The following is a 22,780-nucleotide window of genomic DNA, read 5'->3' on the forward strand; positions in this document are numbered from 1 at the left end:
TTACTAGTAAAAAAATAAATAAAAAATTATTAATAAAAATGCTATAAAACTATCCCTATCTTGTAAACGCTATAACTTTTGCGCAAACCAATCAATAATCGCTTATTGCGATTTTTTTTACCAAAATATGTAGAAGAATACGTATCGGCCTAAACTGAGGGAAAACATTTTTTTTAATATATTTTTGGGGGATATTTATTATAACAAAAAGTAAAAAATAATGCGTTGTTTTCAAAATTGTCGCTCTATTTTTTGTTTATAGCGCAAAAAATAAAAACCGCAGGGGTGATCAAATACCACCAAAAGAAAGCTCTATTTGTGGGAAAAAAAGGACGTCAATTTTGTTTGGGAGCCACGTCGCACGACCGCGCAATTGTCAGTTAAAGCGACGCAGTGCCGAATCGCAAAAAGTGGTCTGGTCTTTGACCATCAAAATGGTCCGGTCTGCAAGTGGTTAATCAGTACAGTTTGTCCAAAAATACAATACAATACTTCTGAAGTTATATTCAGTCGTATGAGAATTTTTGTAAATTGGGTAACCTGTCCATTTTCGATATGGAGACTAGCATGCTAAAAAAAAAAAAAAAAAAAAAAAAAAAAAAAAACGGACGATAATTAGTCCGATGTTCTCATTGTGTGTACGGAGCTTAAGGTTTAGTAAAAGGTACAGGTGTCCCATCAAAGAGTATGATGATATACCACGACTTTGAAAAACTAAGGTATTTGCCATCACTACCATCAGGTGTCCAAAAAAAAGAAAAGGTTTATTTCTAATTTATGGTCAAGAAACAGAGAGCAAATCATAATTTTCCATGGTGAATCCATAGCTACCTGGGCTCAATATGTATAAAGATTTCCAGTTAATTGATTGAATTCCTTTTTGCTTTCAGCTGTTTGAGGCTTGTTATAAACCATTAGGGCAAGGTATGGAAGCCATGGCTTCTACAAATTCGGGTTTGGAGCATAACAAGCCAGGATAAACAGTTGGGTCACGGGGAAAGGGCTACAAGAAAGAGGTCTTTCTCCAGCACAGTGGGGTTGATTTACTAAAGCTGGAGAGTGAAAAATCCGGTGCAACTGTGTATGGTAGCCAATCAGCTTCTAACCACAGCTTGTTTAAGTGTTTGCAATAAAACCCGGAAGTTGATTGGTTCCTATGCAGAGCTGCACTGGATTTTGCACTCTCCAGCTTTAGGAAATCAACCCCAGTGTTTCACACATCTTACTGGCAAAGTCTAAAGACCACACTACTCACCCAATAATCCATTAGAAGAATAGAAGGAAGAAAATAGAGAAGCTCCACAGTGCACAACTATGTGAATCCAATACACATTATCAAAATATCATTAGGTTATGGTAAAAATACCACTTGACATACAAATGAAAAAAAAAAAAAAAAGACCATCAAAGTCAGGCAATTGCTGATAACTAATAATCTACCTGACAGGATAACATCAGCATTAGAAATGTGCCCATATTTAAACAAATTATAGTTAAAAAATAAATAAAAAAAGTTTATTATTCTTTGGATTTCGTTCCAGTCTACAGAATGGTGAAATCCCAAAGGAAAATAAATCCAGACTTAGCACAACATTAATGCAAGCAGCACAGTATCAATTCTGAGCTGGGTTTGACAGCAAGATTATTGGATTATCTGAATTTGACAAGCTTTTGTCATCTATGGAGGGGATTTCAGTTTGGCTAAAGAAAAAGAAAAAAAAGAAAAGAAAAAAAATGAAAAACAAAGAAATCTTAAAAAGGAATCTACAATTTTGGTAAAGTTTTTCAAACATAAATGTTAAATCACTGAGTCTTTATGTTCACATCTGTCACTTTGTGAAAAGCGGATGAAACAACCAATGCAATTTCCTAAGACAGGACATCTCTGCTTTAAGCAGTTCTTCAGCAAGGATGCTACTCACACACACAAAATCTACTTTATATACAACTGGAGAAGGAAAGTTGTCACAGACAGTGCTGACAGGGAAATCCCTCCTGCTTAGACATTGTATTCTCCCAGAAAGGTGGTGGGGAAAGCAGTCCCCACTGGGAGAAGACAGAGATTATTGCTAGCCGGCCTATATGATGCTTCATTTTTTTCCTTCTGTCTAGCAGCTGCTAGCAATAGTTGCAAATAAATCCAGAAGGCTGGTTGTATCCAAGTTGATTAACTTGGTGCATTTAGCCTGCCCACACATGGGCAGACATAATATAACTGGGTACTAACATTTATAGGCAACGTTGATCCGGGGAAAATCCGATTGCCTCTCGGGGGATCAGGAAGGAATTTTTTCCCCTGCTTTAGCAAATTGGATCATGCTCTGCTGGAGTTTGTCTTCCTCTGGATCAACTTTGGGTATAGAATTGGGTATATGGGATTGCATGATTTTTTTTATTTTTATTTTTGTGGTTGAACTGGATGGACTTGTGTCTTTTTTCAACCTGACCAACTATGTAACATGGTTTGAATCTTGACAGGTTTCTGCTGAACCTGCTGAGCCGAAATTTGAACAGTCTATGGCAAGCCTAAAGAATGCTTCATTTTTGTAACTGCATCTGATCAATCAGCAAAAGCTGTCATGAATATAAGTGATCCCAGAAATACACTCGCAGTGCCCTCATTTGTCCTACATAGGCAATACATGTGTGTGAGATCATTACACGGAAAGCTGACCATACATTGAGCAAATTAAAGTGTCACTAAACCCCAAACCCTGCAGTCACTATATATGGTATCCCACAGTACATGGAACTGCAATTATTTTAGGAAATATAAACTGCTAAATACCTTTTCTCATCAACAGTACATAGCAGTCTTGTGACTGGTATCTCTCTAGCAATACACACCAAAATGAGAATGTGCAGAGTGCCCCCAAAGCTCTGTTGGATCAGGAGATGGATTGGGGACAGAAGAAGGGAAGGATCAGAGAAGACAGGATCACACAGTCTTTTTACACAATGAAAAGCATTAACCCCTTAGGTTCCACAGTGAGTATAACAAGCATGCTTTATTGCATATACAGACCGATTTTACCGTTGTGGGTTTAGTAACACTAAGGCCGCGTACACACGCGCGGACTGTTCGCCCAACCTTGTTCGTCAAACAGTTTGACAAACAGTCCGCTCAAAATTAGCATGAACGGACTTGACCACACACGATGAACGAACAGTCCGCTGAAACCGTGCGCGATGACGTGAACGGCACGTACGACGGGACTAGAAAACGACGTCCTATACACTGCAATGCAACCTTCGGCGTGTAAATCCTTTCTGAGTATGCGCGGAAATTAGGTTGACGAACAAGCCTACACACGAGCGGACTGTCCGCTCAAACCAAGTTTCAGCGGACAGTTTTACGGAAATTCCGAAAAACTTTGTTCGTCAGACTGTCCGCTGAAGCCCACACACGAGCGGACTGTCCGCTGAAACACTGTTCAGCGGACAAAGTTGGGCGAACAGTCTGCCCGTGTGTACGTGGCCTAAGGCTAGTTCCTGATAAACTGGACGCAATTTGTTTAGTTGGTGGCCGTACTGACATCCTCCAACCCCCACATCTTTAATGGAAACATTGAAGGAACAAGTTGGAAAATTATCGGCTGCATCCAAATGCAACCAATGTTCAGGTATTCAAACAGTCGCCATTGCTGGCTGTTGGAATACAATAGCCGTCACTACAGGATTTATTAATCCACACTATAAAGTGGATTGAGGAACCTGTTAGATTTGTTTCATTCAGGCTGAATGAAAAAGATCAATGTATGGCCAGCTTTGAAACTGATCTTTAGAGAGATGGACATCTACCCAGTCAGAGACATTATTCACATTTTAAATCTGAATTGACCAGTTAGTTTGGATATACTCAAATACTGTGTGCATATTCCAATGTTTAATATCCAATATCTCATGGTCTTCTATGAGTTCAAGAAGGATATGGAAAAGAGAGCAATCCTATGGCCACATCCATATTGGAGAATTAGAACTAGAAAAAAAAAAAAAAGGACAAAAAACAGCCCAGGGTCGGACTTTAAAGGCACATTGGACTATAAATGGATATAAAAATAAATTTTATTGATAACAATTAATTATGCAAATAGAGCAAAAATATAAAGGTTAAAAACATGTATTGGGCAGAAATACATGGTGCAGACATATATGCACAGTGTAAACAGTGAGCCCCTGTGCGTCAACGCGCTTTGCTTCATCAGGACACATTCAGGGGTTGTTGGAAGAAACAGGTCTCACTATCTTGTCAAAAAATCTTCAGAAGATAATCTCCCTGCTGGGAATCAAGCATCACCATATAGAATATTCAGATATTTGTGACCAATGGTAACTGGTGGACGTGCTTCTGGGGGTCATACTGGACGCAGCACTAACCAAGCTGGCTCTATAAGGCTAATGGACTAGCTTTAACCCTTTAACCCTTTTTCGACCGCTAGTGGGGGGTTAAAACCACCCCGCTAGCGCCCACAGACCGCCGCTAAAACGACGGTAAAGCGCCACTTTACCGCCGACGCCCGCACCGCCCCAGTGTGAAAGGGGCCATAGAACACAGTCAACAAGATATTTTTTTACGTTGGTTTAGATCTGCCCCACTATTATATACTGAGATCGAATGGCCAATACAGGAATACAAATTTACGCCATTACAGTTGCTGGTGAATACTGCATTTCGACGGATAGGTTTCCTGCCATTTACACACGCCTTAATAAAATATTAAAGTGATTTTAAAAGCCTTAAAGTTTTTTTTCCTTTTACCTTAATGCATTCTATGCATTTAAAATCGTTGTAAACCTCAGACACGAAATATGAACAAAGCAGATCTCCCTATAGCGTGTACTTGTCTCAATCCAGAGCAACAGATATCATTTCTGTCCACTGTCTCATTCCCCTGCTATCAGCACGAGTCTCTTCTGATGAATTTTACTGACACCAAGAGTAAAATGGTGCTTTCTTTCTTGTGAAAAGAGTAAAATGGTGACAGGGGAGGGAGCTCCAGCAGACGGACAGCCTCAGCTCTGTTCCTGTTTTCTGTGTGAAGAGGGTGTGGCCCTGCCCTCCAATCAGCTCTCAGAGCTCTCCTCACTGATGTAACTTTAGCTCTCTGCCCCCTTCTTTTCAGAGCTGAAAGATCCTGGGTAAACTTTGCACTTTTAATGGTTGTGGGGGAAGACAGCTATAGATAAATAGGTGAAACTTATTTAGGAAAATTTGTTTCACCTCTGTGTATTTTTGAAGGCCAGTCACTTCACTGGGTATATGTAAGGGGTTTACAACCACTTCAAAAATACATTCTGTGCTAGAGAGCAACCCTCCCCTCCCCCCAAAGCCACCTCTTATACTTACCTGAGCCTATTTTCTTTCCAGCACTGTGATTGATAGCAGTAGCTCTCTCCCTCTTCATTTGGCAGATTAATAGCAATGACGCCATTGGTTCCCACTGCTGTCAATCAAATTCTGAGAGAAGAAAGCAGGGGACAGGGCTGAGACAGTGTGCCTGTCTCGGGAGTGAGCCCACGAGTGTGCCCATAGAGATGTATGGTGGGCACATAGCAAAGAGTAGCAGTAGCCAGGAGAGCTGGCTGGGGACGCCTGAACAGAAACATTGGGGTTTTTCTGTGCAAAACAGTTGCACAGAGCAGGTATGTATGACATGTTTTAATGAAAAAAAAAAAAAAATCTAAATTTAAAATATCTTTAACAGAGAACCTGGCACGCTAACAATATATAGCTGTAAACATTTACATAAATGAGATTTAAATTATGGCTGGAGTATTAAAAACTTCCAACAGCTTTATTTTTCCTGGGTGCTGCATATTTCCCATCAGGAGAGTTTTGCAAATTATAGACTTCTAGCTTCAACTAAGCAGGAGGCATTACATACCTCTACAGAAAGACCGTGGCTATCACATAAAGTGCTTACTTGATGAATGGTAAAAATATTTGCACTTCATTCAAAAAAAGTTCAACAGGCTTGAAGAAAATGCACTGTGTGTGTGTTTTTTGGAATTACACAGGCTAATTAGTAATTGAAGACTGTACAACAGTAAAGAATAGACCATACCTGGAGCAGCATAAATGATGCTTTAGAATGATCTGGTTTATTACAAGTATAAAGATGAAAAGGTGTTTTACCCGTGAATCATCAACTCAAAGAACAGAAAAAAAAGTGGTCTAAGATGGCTCATTGACAAGCAATAATGGCTAACGAATTATAAAATCATCATTTATTAGATACGTTGTATAAAAAGTTTCCCAATAGATGGGTATAACACAAAATTTATCACATATACTAGGTTTATAATAAATTATGATTTTACAATTCATTAGTCATTATCAATAAGCCGTTCTTGCTGTTCTTTTTCTTTACAGCTCCACTGGCTTCTAGTTTCCACCAGGATACAAGAGGATGGGTACTGGTACTTGCAACACATATCTCACTATGAACTATGATGTCACAGAATCTCCCTGCCCTTACTATACACACAATGTAGATAGTGATGCAACTGGCACTGTTTCATTAGATAGACATGGCAGCTTGTCTCACCTCAGTCTGCTGCTCCGGAAGTTTCATGTTATCAAAGATTCTGAAGACGATTCGGAACAAGTCCTGCCACCAATGCTTCTCAAATGTATGTCCGTATGTCTTCATCACCTCAAACATCACGGTCAGACCCCTGTAAGTAAAAAGAGAACACTGCCATCTCCAAAAACATGAATACACAAATACATTTTATTGACTCGTAAAAGATACCTGTCATTTGGTAGAAAATCAGTCAAGCACATCATTTAGAGAGTTAGATGATGCTCTCGGTCCATTCAGCAAAATTTTAGTGTACTTTGGAAGTGTTTAAAGTGGTTCTAAAGCCTTAATATTTTCTACCTTAATGCATTGCTATTATAGTAAAAAAAAAAAAAAAAAAAAAAAAAAAAAAAAAAACAACCTTCTAGGCCAGAGGATCCCCTCAGCCCCCCTTATACTTACCTGAGCCTTATCTCGACCCAGCGTTGTGCACAAGAGCAGCTGCTCTCCTGGCTCTCTACTTCCTCACTGGGAAAACGATGGCAGTGGGAGCCATTAGCTTCTGTTGCTGTCAATCAAATCCTGTGATGAGTGAGGGGAGGGGCCAAGACATGCTGCCTGTCTCTATAGATGCAGACAAGGTGGCTTGGGAGCGAGCTTGCACAAGTGCGCGCCCCCCCCCCCCCCCCACAGAAAGCGGCTGTCTATGGTGGGCACTCATTCAAAAGAAGGAGCCCGAAGCTCAAGCAGGAGACCCAAGAAGAAGAGAATTGGGGCTGCTCTGTGCAATGCTATTTAGTATGACATGTTCATTATTTTAATTTAAATAAAATGTACTTTACTATAATTTTAAGGTCTGTCAGAGAACTGTGTTACTCTAAAAGCAAGGTTTATGGCACCAGTTTGAGATCATTCAGAATTTGCTGACAGGTACACTTGAGCTGGGTTAGCATTCTTATAACCTGCATTTCACATAATAAAATGGGTTTTGCATTTCCATAGACATATATGTGAATGTAAAACCTGCCAAAAGCCTTCAAAAACCCATCAACACAGGTTAAAACGAGATATGATCTAATGTTTCCTGAATAATAGTTCTTCAAACATCCTTTTGCACCTCCTTTTCACTACAGTTCTCTTGCTTAATTTGGCCACAAATGTTCAGAGGTGGTCAAAAAAGGAAAACAATAAAGGAAAAACGTTTGTAAGCTCTGGGGACAGACTCTTTAGGCCTAGGCATGAGCCAACAAGTGACAATATGGTAAATACAGGTGTGTATGAATGTAAGATGGAGCAGTCCTAGCTGCTTGCTGATTTAGCTCTTTGAGCGTCAATCCTGGGGAACGCACTTGGCTATTTCAGCAAGTAATAGGGAAAGCAGTTGAACAGCATGCGATGATCCATTCCATTGCACATGGCAAGGTGAGTATAAAGTGTACACCCTAGGAATACTTCTCAAAGGGTTCAATAAACACTGAAAGTATTGGGTGGAACAACAGCTCATACTCTTAGCACCGCGAACAGCAAGTGGAAGTCAAAATCAATTGTCTCTGACATTTTAGAAAAGAAGAAAGGGATCACAGAGGGTGGGAAATAACACTTTGTGTATGAACAGAAAGCACTACCAACTACAGGCAACCTTTGAAAACTATCAGCAACATTGCACAAAAAATGGTATTGGTGAAAATATATCCTGGTAATAGGGCATTAACAGTCTTTTAGCTATATTTGCTGGGCAGAGAACAAAGATACACAGAAAGATCTGCATGAGACCTGCATGGCACCAGCAATCTGCTGACTGCTAATGCGAAGCTTTCCAGGCACCTTAAAAATAAAAAATAGTAAAATGCACATTTTTTTTCTACCTGCAATAAATGTGCATTTATTTTTATTTTTTTTAAAAGTGATCTTACCCTTTAAGCTGGGTACATCAAAAAAATCTATTGAAAATCGTCGGTTCGGAAGGTGTGTACAGCTCCTCGCCAGACAACAAGCATGCTGCAAAACCAGCATCTGATCAGAGCAACTGGCTGATCAGCGTGTTCTGGTGGGGGGCACTGAAGCACTCAGAATCTGGTGCAGCTGTGCATGATAGCCAATGATGCTAGTTCAATTGAGCTTTGACAATAAGGCCGGGTTCACACTGGTCCGACTTTGATCCTTCAGCCCATTGAATATCACTGAAGTCGGATCAAAGTCGGATCATCGTCTTAACTGATCCGACTTTGGCATGCGACTTGTGCTCTGAATATCTTGAAGAGGAACTCCAATCCAATAAAAAAAAAAAAAAAAAAAAAAACACAACGGCATGGGGTTCCCCCTCCAAGAGCATACCAGGCTTTTAGGTCTGGTATGGATTTTAAGGGGAAGCCCCGGGGGCATGATGGACGGTGACGTCATAGGGGGCGGGCCTCTGGATGATGTCATCCAGTGGCTCGTCCCATGCCAATATAAGTAGTGGCACAAGGCGGACGCAGCATTTGAGTGGGAGAGAGCATTGAGTCAACATCGGAGGAAGAACAGAGGGAGAGGAGACCCAGCAGAGGCAGAAGAACTGGAGAGGGCTAGAAGACATCAGTGGAGAATGGAGGAGAACCAGCAGAGGAAGAAGACATCACCAGAAGACAGAAGAGCTGGAGAGGGGAGAAGAAATCGTAAGACACGCCGGAGCAGATTTAATAAATTATTTTGTCAAAAACCTGTGTACTGTTTTTATTTTTGACACTTTTTTTTTTTTTTTTTAGGTGAATGGATAGGGATACAATGTACCCCATACTCATTCATTTAGGGTGGGGGTTGGGATCTGGGGGCCTCCTTGTTAAAGGGGGCCTCTAGATTCTGATAAGCCAGCAGACCCAAACAACCATTGGCCAGGGTTGTTGGGAAGAGGCCCTTGTCCTCCTCAACATGGGGACAAGGTGCTTTGGGGTGGGGGGCTCAGGGCCCCCCTGCCCCAAAGCATGCACCCCCCCATTTTGAAGGCATGTGGCCTTGTATGGTTCGGGGGAGGGGCGATCGCTTGTCCCCACCCCCTTTCCTGACCTGCATGCTCGGATAAGGGTCTGGTGTGGATTTTGGGGGGGAAGCTGCGCAATTTTTTTTGGCGTGGGGTTTCCCCTTAAAAGCCATACCAGACCAAAGGGCCCGGTATGATCTTGAAGGGGGAACCTCATGCCGTTTTATTTTTGTTTGGCATGGAGATCCCCGTAAAGATTCATACCAGACACAAAGTGCCTGGTATTGTCGGGATCAAAGTCGAATCCCCGTTCATTGAAGTCGGATTGATGTCTGACTTCAAGTCGGAAGGCAAAGTCGGATCCACATTCATAAGACTGTCATGTCATACAAGTGTGAACCCGGCCTAACTCCACGTTCACATTGGGCCGATATGACATGTCAAATCGCATGCCAAATCGGCGGCTATTGCCGGCTATGGCACCGCACCGATTCCCAAAATTTGTTTCTGTACTACTTTTGGCGACTTCGGGGCGATTTGAATAGACATCTGTGCATGAACTCGCACAGATGTCTGTCAAATCGCCCCTGAAGTCGTAATGCATTGCTGGTTTGAAATTGTGCAAGCTTATTCTGAACTCACAAGATTTCTAACCCACATTTAGTGTGAACCTAGGCTAAAACCTGAAAGCCGATTGGTTTCTCTGCAGAGCCACACCAGATTTTGCATGATCCAGTTTTAGTAAATTCCCCTCAATGGGTGGGACTGATACCACTCACAAAAATTCGGTGTGTTGCCAGCCCACAACAGAACTTAGGTACTGAAAGGACTTAATTAAGATTCCCCATGAGGTAATGTACATGTATTTCATAGATGTACCGCATGCTTTTTTTGCCCTTACATATGCTTTAAAGCAATGTGTAAAGTGTGGCACCTCATAGCAATCAATGTTAATGAATCTTAATTATCTAACAAATCGCAATGTGCATGGCCTTATTATACCGCCTGTATTGCCCTACACTGGTCAATCTGCCTAATTTTTCCCCTGGCAGGTTTTGATCAGACTGGCTGCTAAAGGATAATACAAAGAATTCTTAATGTAGGGCACTTTGATATGAGCTGCATGACACCATTATGTTCAATTTAAATTGTGCAGATTCTGCTCAAATAGGTAGTATATAAAAAGCCTATTTAGACCGATTGTATGAGGAAAGTGAAAATGCAGTAGCTCCTTGCAGATAATAATTCCTTACTTTTGCCAATGACATGAACAGAAACTTGAAAGGTTCCTAAGATATAATGTACCTTGCATCAATACAAATGTCTGAATGAGAAAAAACGCTAAACATGTTAGAAGAAATACACAAAACGCAATACTATAAATACCTTAAAACTGAAATACAAATACTGATTGTTACCTGGTTCTTACATCTAATTTGCATCTGTTGATGATGCAGGACAACTCAAACAGAATGGGGAACCATCCTCTCACCCAGACACGGTCCTCAGGAGCTACATTCATATCATCACTTGTATACTCCTTGAATGCCTGCAAAAAAAAAAACACATCTTCTATAAGATAAAAGCAGATCTGCAAAACTTCATAATGTGCACCCATTAAAGAGTAATACTATGAACTACAGTTTTTTTCGAATGCTTTGTGAATAAGCAACACAAGGGCTAAAATACGTTGCATGTTCAAAGAAAATAATGCTCTAGGCTCACTCTAGTGTTGACTGCAATTAGTCATGTGATATCTGTTGAAGGTTGGTCCTGACTTTCAACAAAGATCATGGGATCACAAACCTTAGATTATGAGAGCAGCTTAGAGCAGAATCTTCTCTAAGAAAGGCAAATGTTTTAGGCCCCTTTCACAATTGTGCGACTTTAAGCAATGCCTGTGTAATCTTAGGTCTATGGACCTCAAATCGTATCAAAGTCAGACCAAAGTAGTGCAGGGACTACTTTAAGTCACACAGATATGAATGGTACTCATTGAAAATCCCGGGGTATGACTTGTCATGGGCCTTTGCAGTCCCAAGACACAGGACAAGTTGCACAAGTGTGAAAGGGGCCTAAGGTACTCATTCATTCTCAATCCAGCCAAGCAAGAATTATGCCCCGTACACACGATCAGACATTCCGACAAAAAAAATCCATGGATTTTTTCCGACAGATGTTGCCTCAAACTTGTCTTGCATACACACGGTCACACAAAGCTGTTCGGAAATTGCGAACAACAAGAACGCGGCGATGTGCAACACGTACGACAAGCCGAGAAAAATTAAATTCAATAGCCAGTGTGGCTCTTCTGCTTGATTCCGTGCATGCGTGGAACTTTGTGCATCGAAATTGTGTACACACGATCGTAATTTCCGACAACGGATTTTGTTGTCAGAAAATTTGAGAACCAGATCTCAAATTTTGTGCGACGGAAATTCCGATGGAAAATTTCCGGACAAAAAGCTCCCATCGAACATTTTCCGTTGGAAAATACGACCCCGCGTAGACGGCATAAGCATTGTTTAAAGGCCAAGTTCAAGTTTAGGAAAATGTTGCATGTTCACTGTTCGGAACATGTTCCTAAGCACTACATCACCTCACGTCCTGAGTCCTCCCCATGACAGTGGGCAGGGGGTTAATTCACAGAGGTTTGTGAATCAATTGAAGAAGTAGTACAGCCAAAGCTCATTTGATTATTCTTCTATGGATCACAGGAGTGTAGTTCATTTTGCACTCCTGTGATCCATTTTTAGCAGAATGAATGAATGAATGAAATACTTGTATAGCGCACAATGCGAACTGAATCGCCTCTAGGCGCTGTGCTGAAGTACGCTCTCTGCTGACATCACAGAAGTCGGTCCAGGCTCCACGTCATCACAACCACTGAGCCGGGATTCAACAGATCCCTGGACCAACTCCCGGCTCAACCTCTCAGTGAGCCACTGAAAGCGTAAACTGGGTGCCCCTGCCCCTCCACAGCCCTGCGCTCCAGTGAGCGAGGAGGGAACAGAGCAGAGAGCTATTATTTTTATACAGTTATGGTACGGGAGATGGTCAGAGACTGGGGACGTGGTACGGGAGATGGTCAGAGACTGGGGACGTGGTACGGGAGATGGTCAGAGACTGGGGGCGTGGTACGGGAGATGGTCAGAGACTGGGGACGTGGTACGGGAGATGGTCAGAGACTGGGGACGTGGTACGGGAGATGGTCAGAGACTGGGGACGTGGTACGGGAGATGGTCAGAGACTGGGGACGTGGTACGGGAGATGGTCAGAGACTGGGGACGTGGTACGGGAGATGGTCAGAGACTGGGGACGTGGTACAGGAGATGGTCAGAGACTGGAGACGTGGTACAGAAGATGGTCAGACTGGGGACATGGTACAGGTACAGATCATCCGTCCAATCCTGTGGATGATCTGTCTATCTAAGTGCCCGGACAAGGGAGAGGGGCTGTGTGCGACGGCGTGCGGCCGGGAACACACAGCTATTGAAATGAAAGCTTTGATGTTCCCGGCGCTGTGATCAAACAGGCGGCGGAGACAGCTCTCCTGCGCTAAACACCCCCCATGATGAGCGGCACCAGGGGCGGAGCCCCGCCCCCACCCAGGTCACGCCCCATTTCGGCTCCATTATCAGCCGTTTTTCTCTTTCGGCAAATTGCCGAAAAGGGCATTTTCGGCCGATATGTTTCGGCGGCCGAAATTTCAGTGCATCCCTAATTGCAACGATCGTCATTTTATTCTCTAGATGCTCTGCTGAAAATATATATAACGTTTGGGGTTCTAAGTAAATTTCTGGCAAAAAATATGGATTTTAACTTGCAAACAACAAATGTCAGAAATAGGCTTAGTCATGAAAGGGATAATGATGGTGCAATTTTGAATAATTTTGACTGCAGTTTGAAAGTAGCTGTTATCATGGAAGCCCATTGATGTAATGAAACATGACAAATTACGAAACTATACCTGAGGCCGGTCAGACACATATTTTGCACAATGGCGTATGAGACGTATGGCTTCCATGCTGGTGTCTGGGAATGCTGCATTACAGGCAAATTCAGACAAACATTTCACTGCATCCTGAAAAGAATCAATGGTGGCCGGAAAGTGCTTCTCAAAAACCAGTGCTGTAACAAAGAACAGAGAGACAGGATGCAAATATCTCTTACGACTGAATTTTCGACATAACATATTGGTTATCAAGTCTATTTTAGTTAGACATTTATCAAATATGCCACAAATGCCCTAAAAAAATAAAAAGTAATCCAAATAATTTTGCCAGGTCTTCCACTTTCTCCCTTAATCTCTCAATAGGGGGACTTTCCTTCACTTCTTTCCTGTAGATGTAACAGGAAGTGCAAGTACATCTTCCCAGGGTGAGGGCTATTCTATCTTAGACAGTTATCACAGGAACAAGTGTTCTCATTGAAAGACTAACTCTAATCCTGCTCTGATGGCAACTCAAAATGCTGCATTTACCCTCACTTTAATTCCTGGTGACACTGGTGATAATTAGTATGAATCTCCCCTGTGGTGATACAGACGGCAATAAAACAAACTTCACTGTGATTATAATCCCTCGCCAGTCTAACATATTATTTAAAAAATTAATAAAAAAATAAAAAAAGAAGCAGCTTTGCCTTTAAATTAAACTTCATCTTCTTCCTCCACATAGCTATTATCTAGGTGCCAATCTTTTCATTCTTACCTAGCTTTAGTTTTTTTTATTTTATTCCTTCGTAGTTTTAGTGACATTTAAAAAAAAAAAAAAAAAAAGCAACATTGGGAAAAAGCACCTTTATTTTATTTGTAAATAACCTTGCCATGCTATGTAATAGAATTGTCATTATAAATGGGCTACATTACTGAAAAAAATATATAAAAATAAATATTACAAGACACTATTGCCAAGTTTGTAAAAAAAATGTTTTGGTCCATAAAGGATATACAGATATGTAAGCTAAAGTGCTTAAATTTTAGGTATATTGGGTTTTAAAAGACTATTTGATTGATTTGAACGTATTTTACAATACGGACTGGCAAGAATTTTCTCCAAAAAACACGGAGTTAAAAAAAAAAAAAAAAAAAATTTATTGTAAGCAATAGATTTTTTTCATGTTCATGCATTTTTTTAAAGCAGGAAAATGCCATGCCACAGTCTTAACCCATGATTATGAAAAACCTTATGATTTTGCTTTGGTTCTACAGTTCTGATAAAAAAGACTAATTAGAAGATGACTAAAGACTTAATTGTCCAATGACAATTTCTTGTAGCTCCGAACCTAAGAATTTCCTTTCATTTTAACGTGTTAGGAATATTCTAAGCAGCACAGCTAGCTCAGTACATGTGTCATATAAATACTCACTGACTATGTGCCCAGTGGTCTGAAATGCCAGCTCCACTATGCTCTCATCCTGGTCAGAGGCAGCCAAGTGAAAAACTGAGAATATGTTCTTCCAGCCTGAGCGAATGTTAGCAGCTTGGGAGTTTACCATTTGTGCAATGCAGCGGACGACCATGTCCCTGATGGTGGGAGACCTTTTTTTTTACAAACAAAGCACAAGCATTACATGAGGAAGGTGACACGGTGAAACACAGTTACAGTATGTGCTATCACACATTTTCAGAAAGTTATCAAAAAGTTACCTAAACTAATATAATCACTTTCACAATACTATATGTACCCCAATGTCCAGTACTTAATTGTGCCCTCCTCCTCCACTTTCTTGAATCCATGGGCTTAACCTACCCATCTTTGGCCTACCCCCCCCCCCCCCCCCCCCCCCATTCCCTGGTTTGCATTGCTAGTTTAAGCTTAAAGTGTTCCTAAAGACTCAAGGTTTTTTTACCTTAACCACTTCAGCCCTGGAAGGAATTAAGACCCCCCCCCCCCCCGACCAAGCCCTTTTTTGTGATACGGCACTGCGTCGCTTTAACTGACAATTGCGCGGCCATGCAATGTTGTACACAAAATTGACGTCTTTTTTTTCCCACAAATAGAGCTCTCTTTTGGTGTTATTTAATCACCCCTGCGTTTTTTATTTTTTGCACTATAAACAAAAAAAATAGCAACAATTTTGAAAAAAAGCTATATTTTTTGCTAAAATAAATATCCCCAAAAAATATATAAAACAACCAATTTCTTCCACAGTTTAGGCCAATATGTATTCTTCTACATATTTTCGTTATTAAAAAAAAAAAATCGCAATAAGCGTATATTGGTTGGTTTGAGCAAAAGTTATCGCGTCTAGAAATTAGGGGATAGATTTATGGCATTTTTATAAAAAAAAATTTTGGGCAGCGATCTGCGATTTTTATGGCAGCGATTTGCGATTTTTATGACTGCATCATGTCCTGACTGCGACAGGCAGATCAAACACTTTTGGGACCATTGGCATTTATACAGCGATCAGTGCTATATAAATGCACTGATTTCTGTGTAAATGTCACTGGCAGGGAAGGGGTCAAAACACTAGGGGTCAATCAGCATGTTCTAACTATAGGGGGGTGGGCTCACTAGAACATGACAGAGATCACTGCTCCCAATCACAGGGAGCAGTAGATCCCTGTCATTTTGCTAGGCAGAACAGGGAAATACCTTGTTTACATGGGGATCTCCCCATTTTGCCTCTCCGTGCCACGATCGCAGGCCACCGGTGGACATAGAGTCCCCGGGACCCGCTAGCCGCGGATGACGCAGCGAGGTACGGGTACATAGTTTTGCGCACCCGTGCCACATTGCCAACGTTTATCGGCATGAGCTGGTCAGCAAGTGGTTAATGCATTCCATGTATTAAGGTTAAAAAAAAAAAAAAAACCCTCTGTACTGCAGGTGCCCCCCCACCATTCTTACCTGGGAGCCCGATTCGATCCAGCAATGTGTACAAAAGCAGTGGCTCTCACTGCTGCCTCCCACCTCAATGGGAGCTGCTACCAATCAAATGCCGTGACGAGGGAGCGGGGGGCGGTGTGGGTCTGAGTCAAGCCGGTCTTTGTCCATAGACAAAGTCTGGGCAGCTCGGGAACCGGTATGGATGGGTGCACTCAGGAAAAGTGGCTTTCCTTGGGGCACTCGCCGAAGAGGAAGAGCCAGGAGCCACCAGAAAAGAAGGATCGGGGCTGCTCTGTGCAAAACGATTGCACAGAGCAGGTAAGTATGACATGTTTATTTTTGTTTAAAACAAAGGGAAGATTCATAATCACTTTAAGATTGCATATACTCACACCAATGTACATCATCTACCTAATACACAGTTTGTTTGCGATACATCACTGCATTTTGTACCCAAGATGTAACTGTACCCATATGTACCTCCAGCTGCACACAAACCACCTACCTTTATAAAAATTTAAAAAAATATGATATAGAACTACCTATACACACATTATATACACAGAGTACAGTTTCACCTACCTGTTCCTCTTCATGATGTGTTCAAACGGCCTTAAGAAATCTTTTTGGAAGCGGAAATTTGCAAGCTCCCCTTTTTCTAAAAATTTCATAGACAGCTGTCTCAAAGAATCTACTGCAAAGATTGCAACATCTTCATTAGGGTTGCAACCAACCTAGGAAGAAAACATAGCACAGACTTTATAAAAAGGTAGTTCAACCTAATACTACTAAGTTTCTATCAGCGCAAAAATTAGAATTGGTGACCAAAAAAAAATATTACTGATTACTAAAAAGCACTTCAGCAGTGGGGGCTAAGCATGCAATGAACAACGAGCTACTCGTGGGATGATGTCACCACTGCGGCGACTCCCTCTATACACATTACATCAAATGGGCGCGACTTGAGGTGGAGGAGAGCACCAGCACTTTCAATCTGTTGTGTACTATTTGGTGAAGTCTTCAATTTGGAAGAAACTGAAGACTTTTTGCATCACTTTGGACTTTTACGTTCATCACTTTATATGCAATTTAATTGATACAGTTGTGTTTGTTTGGTGCAGCACCGTCCTATATATTTGATTGGAGCTAGCAGCAATCGGGCGGAGGTGTAATGTTGCCTGTTATTTTGCACTGAAATTTTATTTTTGCAGGTGGAATCAAGTTCTGTAATAATTTTATTATTTGCACATTTGATTGGCAGCACAGCACTGTTTTGGCATTTAGTTCAATCATATAGTTTCTTGTTTTCATATTCTAAAACTACCACTAAAATATATATATATATATATATATATATATATATATACACACATATATATATATATATATATATATATATATATATACACACACACATACATATACATACATATATATACACACACAAACAAACATACACTGTATCTATACCCAATTCATTCAAATACATTTTAAAAAAAATGCTATGTGCATCCTTTAAGATTTTAAGATATCCAGAGCTTCTTCTTTCATTAAATACTTGGTGACCCTGTCAGTTTGGCCCATGTGTTTACTGTCCCCAGCTGCACCCTAAGACCCCTTTTCACACTGGGGTGTTTTTCAGGCACTGTAGCATTAAAAAAAGCTCCTGAAAGAAGCCTCATCTGTAATCCCAATGTGAAAGCCCGAGTGCTTTCACACTGAGACCCCTTTCACACTGGGGTGTTTTTCAGGCGCTTTAGCGTTAAAAAAAAAAAAAAAAAAAACCCTGCAAAGCACCTGAAAAATGCCCCAGTTTGAAAGGGGTCTTACTTAAGCTGCAAAGGCAGCGGCTGGCATTTGCTTTGGAATTCAGCAAAACGCAATCCATTCAAGTGAATAGGGCCACTCTACAATTATCCCACAACCATGTGCAAAGCAACATGGCATGGCACATGCAAAGCACATGGTTGTGGCACACTAGCGTGGGGTTAAAACAGGCAGTAAATAGGCAATATAAAGCCCCCTTAACACCTGTCAAATGTGGCAAACAGAGCCCTGGATAGCCATACAAATCTGCCTGGGTACTTCCCCATTCTATCCAAACCTAAGAAAAAAGTTTTAGGATTTACACTTTAAGACAGGAAACAAAAAATATTTGATATTCTCATTGAGCAAACACCCTCCTCACCGAACTCCGATACATGACAAAATGGCCAGCATAGAAACAGCTGTATAGAATACAAAAGACCTGCCAAGTATGTAAGCTGTTACAATCGGCGTGGAAAGCCAAGCATACCTTATTAAAATGATCTCCGATAACCTCCCATATCCTGGACCACTGAAGTCGGATACGACCCATGTTATAATAAGAGATCTCTACTATTTTCTGTAAGCTAAACATTCGCGGGTGTGTTGGAGACACCAACTCGTCCATCGAGACGGCACACAGCCAGCGTACAAAATCCACTGCAAGCACAGAATGGAATGAGATTCATAGAAAATTGCAGACAGAAAGAAGAAGAAAAATATAAATAAACATCTCTTACCTATAGCATTTCCATCCAGCCTTATGGATCCAGTAAATATTCTGAAATTATAAATGTAATTTCAAAATGTTAAATTATAAAAATGTATTTCAAAATGTAAATCCAAGTACATGCGTATAATGTAATGGCATTTAGGCTATGAAGTTTCACACAATCCCTAATAAAATAGCTAAAGCGCCAATAAAATATAGCTGTTCCCGAAGGCAAAACAAAATCGTAACATATGCCCAGCTTCTTGCCTGTCCAAAATGGCCACATGCATTGCTTCTATTGCATCTATGACCACAGCATCACCATGGGCATGCCCAGGTACGCTTCGGTATGGTGTTTCGGAATGGGCCAATGCAGAGGATCCTCTGCTCTGCCATTGCAGTAAAAAAATTACATACTGTGCATGCCATCTAATGTACATGTGAAACTTGTGGCTCTTGGCTATTGAGAGTCACCAGACCCACTGGAAATCTGATAATTTACCCAGCATGAGAGAGTGATGGTGGCGATAGCCGTCCTTCTTACTTGCCTTTTAAAACAACTATGGGAAATGCAAATAAAACAGCAGAGGGTGCCAGACTAAGTGTAGTAGTATAAAACAGCATTATAAAAGACCACACCCATCTGTTTCCGGTTCTGCTGGCAATGACATGTCATCTGGTCTTGTGTTTCTATGGTTTTAAGCGTGGTTCCTCTATGGGTTCAAGTGTGGTTCCTGGGACTTTCTGGTTCTTTTTACAGTGGCAGACCATCCAGCTGGGTTTTTTACGACAGTTACAGTGCTCCTATCCTTTAATGAGTGGGAGGACACGCAAGCAGTCTACTTAGAGATGGAGATATACCTATATTATGCCAGGAACCAGTGAGCTGCCAATTGTCTTTTTATAATAAAGATATTTTATACTACTTCACTGACTCTGGCACCCCCTGCCATTTTATTTGGATTCCTTTAGAGATTACTTCAGTCTCATGAGGTGAAGCCACTGGCGTGTATATACTTTCAGAGATTTTATGACTTTTTAGGACTACTACTAAGTTACTACATGTGAATTAGCGGTATTGTTTGGTAGACTGTATACCTACTGTTTGTTTATGGGGTGCTGCTCCAATACAGCACCAGTCATTTGTTTTTACTATGGAAAATGTAAATGCTAACGACAATCTTTTTAATTTGCTCCTATTAAGTCTATTAAAAATATGACTGGAAGCGTTTTGTTCTATAAAAGGAAAAACCCTGCTAGAAATCCAGTGGGATTGCAAGTTCCACTATTATTAGCTAGAACTATTGTCAGCCCTTCAGCTCCCTGCTATGAAGATGAGAATAGGAGTGATGTTCTGTGCCTCCAAAACATTTCCTGTCCCGGGGGAGCAATGCTGCACCTCCATACATACAGTTTAGCGAGGGAGCGTCTTCTCCCTGGAACAGGACGTGTGCTACTGGCAAGACCACCAGCTCAGAATTTAGGGGAAAAAAAATTAACAATAGTAAAAAAAAAAAGAGTCAAGGACTGGCGTAGCTATTATATATTAGAGTTTTACCCTTGGGTTTAGATACACTTAAAGCATGGTTCACTCAACCACAGCCAGCCAGTCTGGATTTCTCACTAACAGACAGAAAGGTCACGCAATGAGACGTGTTGTGTTAGGACATTGGCCCGTACATTATGTGTTCTCTACCCTTTCACTGACATGCTTCAAAATGTTCCTGCTAGCAACTAGCCAACCATGCTGAAAAAGTAATTGTAATGAAAGATTAATCTGTCCTAAATATTACAGTAAAAGCTGTAATAAGTCTGCATACTTTAGGATGTAATGAAGCATTGTTAGAAAGAATTATGCCTAACAAATGAGAACAGTTCATTTAGAGCAATTTCGAAAATGCAGAGAAGTAAATTGGGTGCAAATTACTGGCACTCTTACACGCATCTTCTAAACTGCACAGTGGAGCAGCTGGCTACCTACAGCATGGGTACTCAACCAATAACTAATGACCATCCCTAGGCTCACCCTAAGGGTTGTATACAGTGAGGAAAAAAAAAAGTATTTGATCCCTGCTGATTTTGTATGTTTGCCTACTGGCAATGTAATGATCAGTCTAATTTAATGGTAGGTTTATTTTAACAGTGAGACACAGAACAGCAACAAAAATATCCAGAGAAACACATTTCAAAAAAGTTCTAAATTGATTTGCATTTTAATGAGTGAAATGAGTTTCCAGGTGTCTTCTATACAGGTAACGAGCTGAGATTAGGAACTCTTTCTTTAAGGGAGTGCTCCTAATCTTAGCTCAACTGTGAGAAAAAAAAAAAAAAAAAAAAAGACACCTGTCCACAGAAGCAATAAATCAGATTAGAATCTCTACACCATGGCCAAGACCAAAGAGCTGTCCAAGGATGTCGGAGACAAGACTGTAGAACTACACAAGGCTGGAATGGGCAACAAGACCATCAGGACTGGGTGAAAGTTCTGTGGTCAGATGAGATCAAAATTGAGCTCTTTGGCATCAACTCAACTCGCTGTGTTTGGAAGGAGGAGGAATGCCACCTATGACCCCAAGAATACCATCCCCACCATCAAACATGGAGGTGGAAACATTATTATTATTGGGGGGGGGGGGGGTGCTTGTGTGTGTTGAGTGGGCTCTATCGTGGACTATAAGCATTCACATTTTATTTTGTGAGTATACAATGTTATATTTAATAAAGCCCTTAGATTCTTTTACTACACCAGAGATCTGCACCATTTTTTCCCTCTCCTTGCTTCAGGTTCTTACCAGTGCCTTAGGTTTAGCGCTGTCCTCCTGCAACCTGTTCTTCCTTTTGATGCAGGTTCCAGGTGCCTGGACACAGGGGCTGGCTGTGGATTCCTGAGGAACCACAGCTGGCATCCCACCGTGCATGTGCAAGCTTGCACAGTGCTTTGTGAATTATCATAGCCTCTTGGGAAATTTGATGTGACCCAGGAGGCTGCGGAAGGGGGCAACACAATGAACACCATCCCTGCCTAGACGAGGACTGTGGAAGTGGGAACCGATAAAAATCGCTACTTGCTCCACCCCCCCAAAAAAAACTAACTCAGTTATAGCCTGGCGGGAGGGAGTGCACCAGTGGGACATACATAACGTAGTACACGTATTCTTGCAAATCACCCATTTGCCCCAAGTCTGACTCTGCACACTCTACATTGATATCCAACATCCTGCTTGCTAGAACATTACTAGTGAATTTTTCTCCCTCTTTTAAGCCCACTTAGGGCCCGTTTACACTGCTCCGCACACTAAAACACATCAGTTTAGAGGGCAGTGTGGTGCGAGTTTAAGTGCATTACATAGTTTTGTATTTTTCGTATCAACTTTATTTGATGTGCACAAAGTGACAGTTCATTCATGTTACGGCACAGCAGTATGGTGCACTTGCTGTGTGGTGACATGTAGGGCAATCCAAAACATGTTGCATAATATCGCACATCTCTAACACAGAAACACTGCATTTTGGAATAAATATGTCACACAGAAATCTATTGTTTTCTATGCACCATTGCAGTTACCTGCATTTATCCATTGTGAAAAACGTAGCTAACTGCACATGCAGGTATGAACGGGCCCTAAATATCTCCCCCACAGAGCAAATACTATAGCTACTGCAGACTTCATTCCAGTACACCTGTAATGTTTTTTTTTTTTTCCCCACAGTTCCACCCTCCTGTTGAATCCTTCATAATATAAAATGACTATAGGAAACCTCTCATAATTGCCACAACATTTATGCAGACTCAGAAACTCAAGTCCACATATCTCAGTACCAATCCCAAAAGGATAAAGGAAACTGTCAGGTGATTTAACTCTCCAGCAGCTACAAAAAACTGAAATATCCGTTTTGGGTGAACTGACACTGTTGCACTCCTGACGCTATAATATTGTGATGGGA

At 41.2% G+C, this 22,780-nt stretch overlaps 1 protein-coding gene across 2 annotated transcripts in view; it reads right to left on the bottom strand.

The window, feature by feature from the left end:
* The window catches only part of ARFGEF1 (ARF guanine nucleotide exchange factor 1), a 273,924-nt gene that overhangs the window by 36,146 nt on the left and 214,998 nt on the right, over positions 1-22,780 (bottom strand). The window contains exons 24-30 of one of the 2 annotated variants that reach the window (XR_013277668.1): positions 18,864-18,904; positions 18,614-18,783; positions 16,900-17,051; positions 14,851-15,023; positions 13,451-13,611; positions 10,910-11,029; positions 6,549-6,678 (exon numbers count right to left, since the gene is read on the bottom strand). Coding sequence is in view for 1 of the 2 variants with exons in the window: in XM_077492840.1 (XP_077348966.1) it covers positions 6,549-6,678; positions 10,899-11,029; positions 13,451-13,611; positions 14,851-15,023; positions 16,900-17,051; positions 18,614-18,783; positions 18,864-18,904 (958 nt within the window). In the remaining variant the exon portion in view is untranslated. Of the gene's footprint in view, positions 1-6,548; positions 6,679-10,898; positions 11,030-13,450; positions 13,612-14,850; positions 15,024-16,899; positions 17,052-18,613; positions 18,784-18,863; positions 18,905-22,780 lie in introns of both variants that reach the window. The other variant, XM_077492840.1, reaches the window with a different exon arrangement.

Source organism: Lithobates pipiens, unplaced genomic scaffold (assembly GCF_037356315.1).
Source record: "Lithobates pipiens isolate NorthernLeopardFrog02 unplaced genomic scaffold, aLitPip1_a1.2 Scaffold_19, whole genome shotgun sequence".
Classification (NCBI taxonomy): domain Eukaryota; kingdom Metazoa; phylum Chordata; class Amphibia; order Anura; family Ranidae; genus Lithobates; species Lithobates pipiens.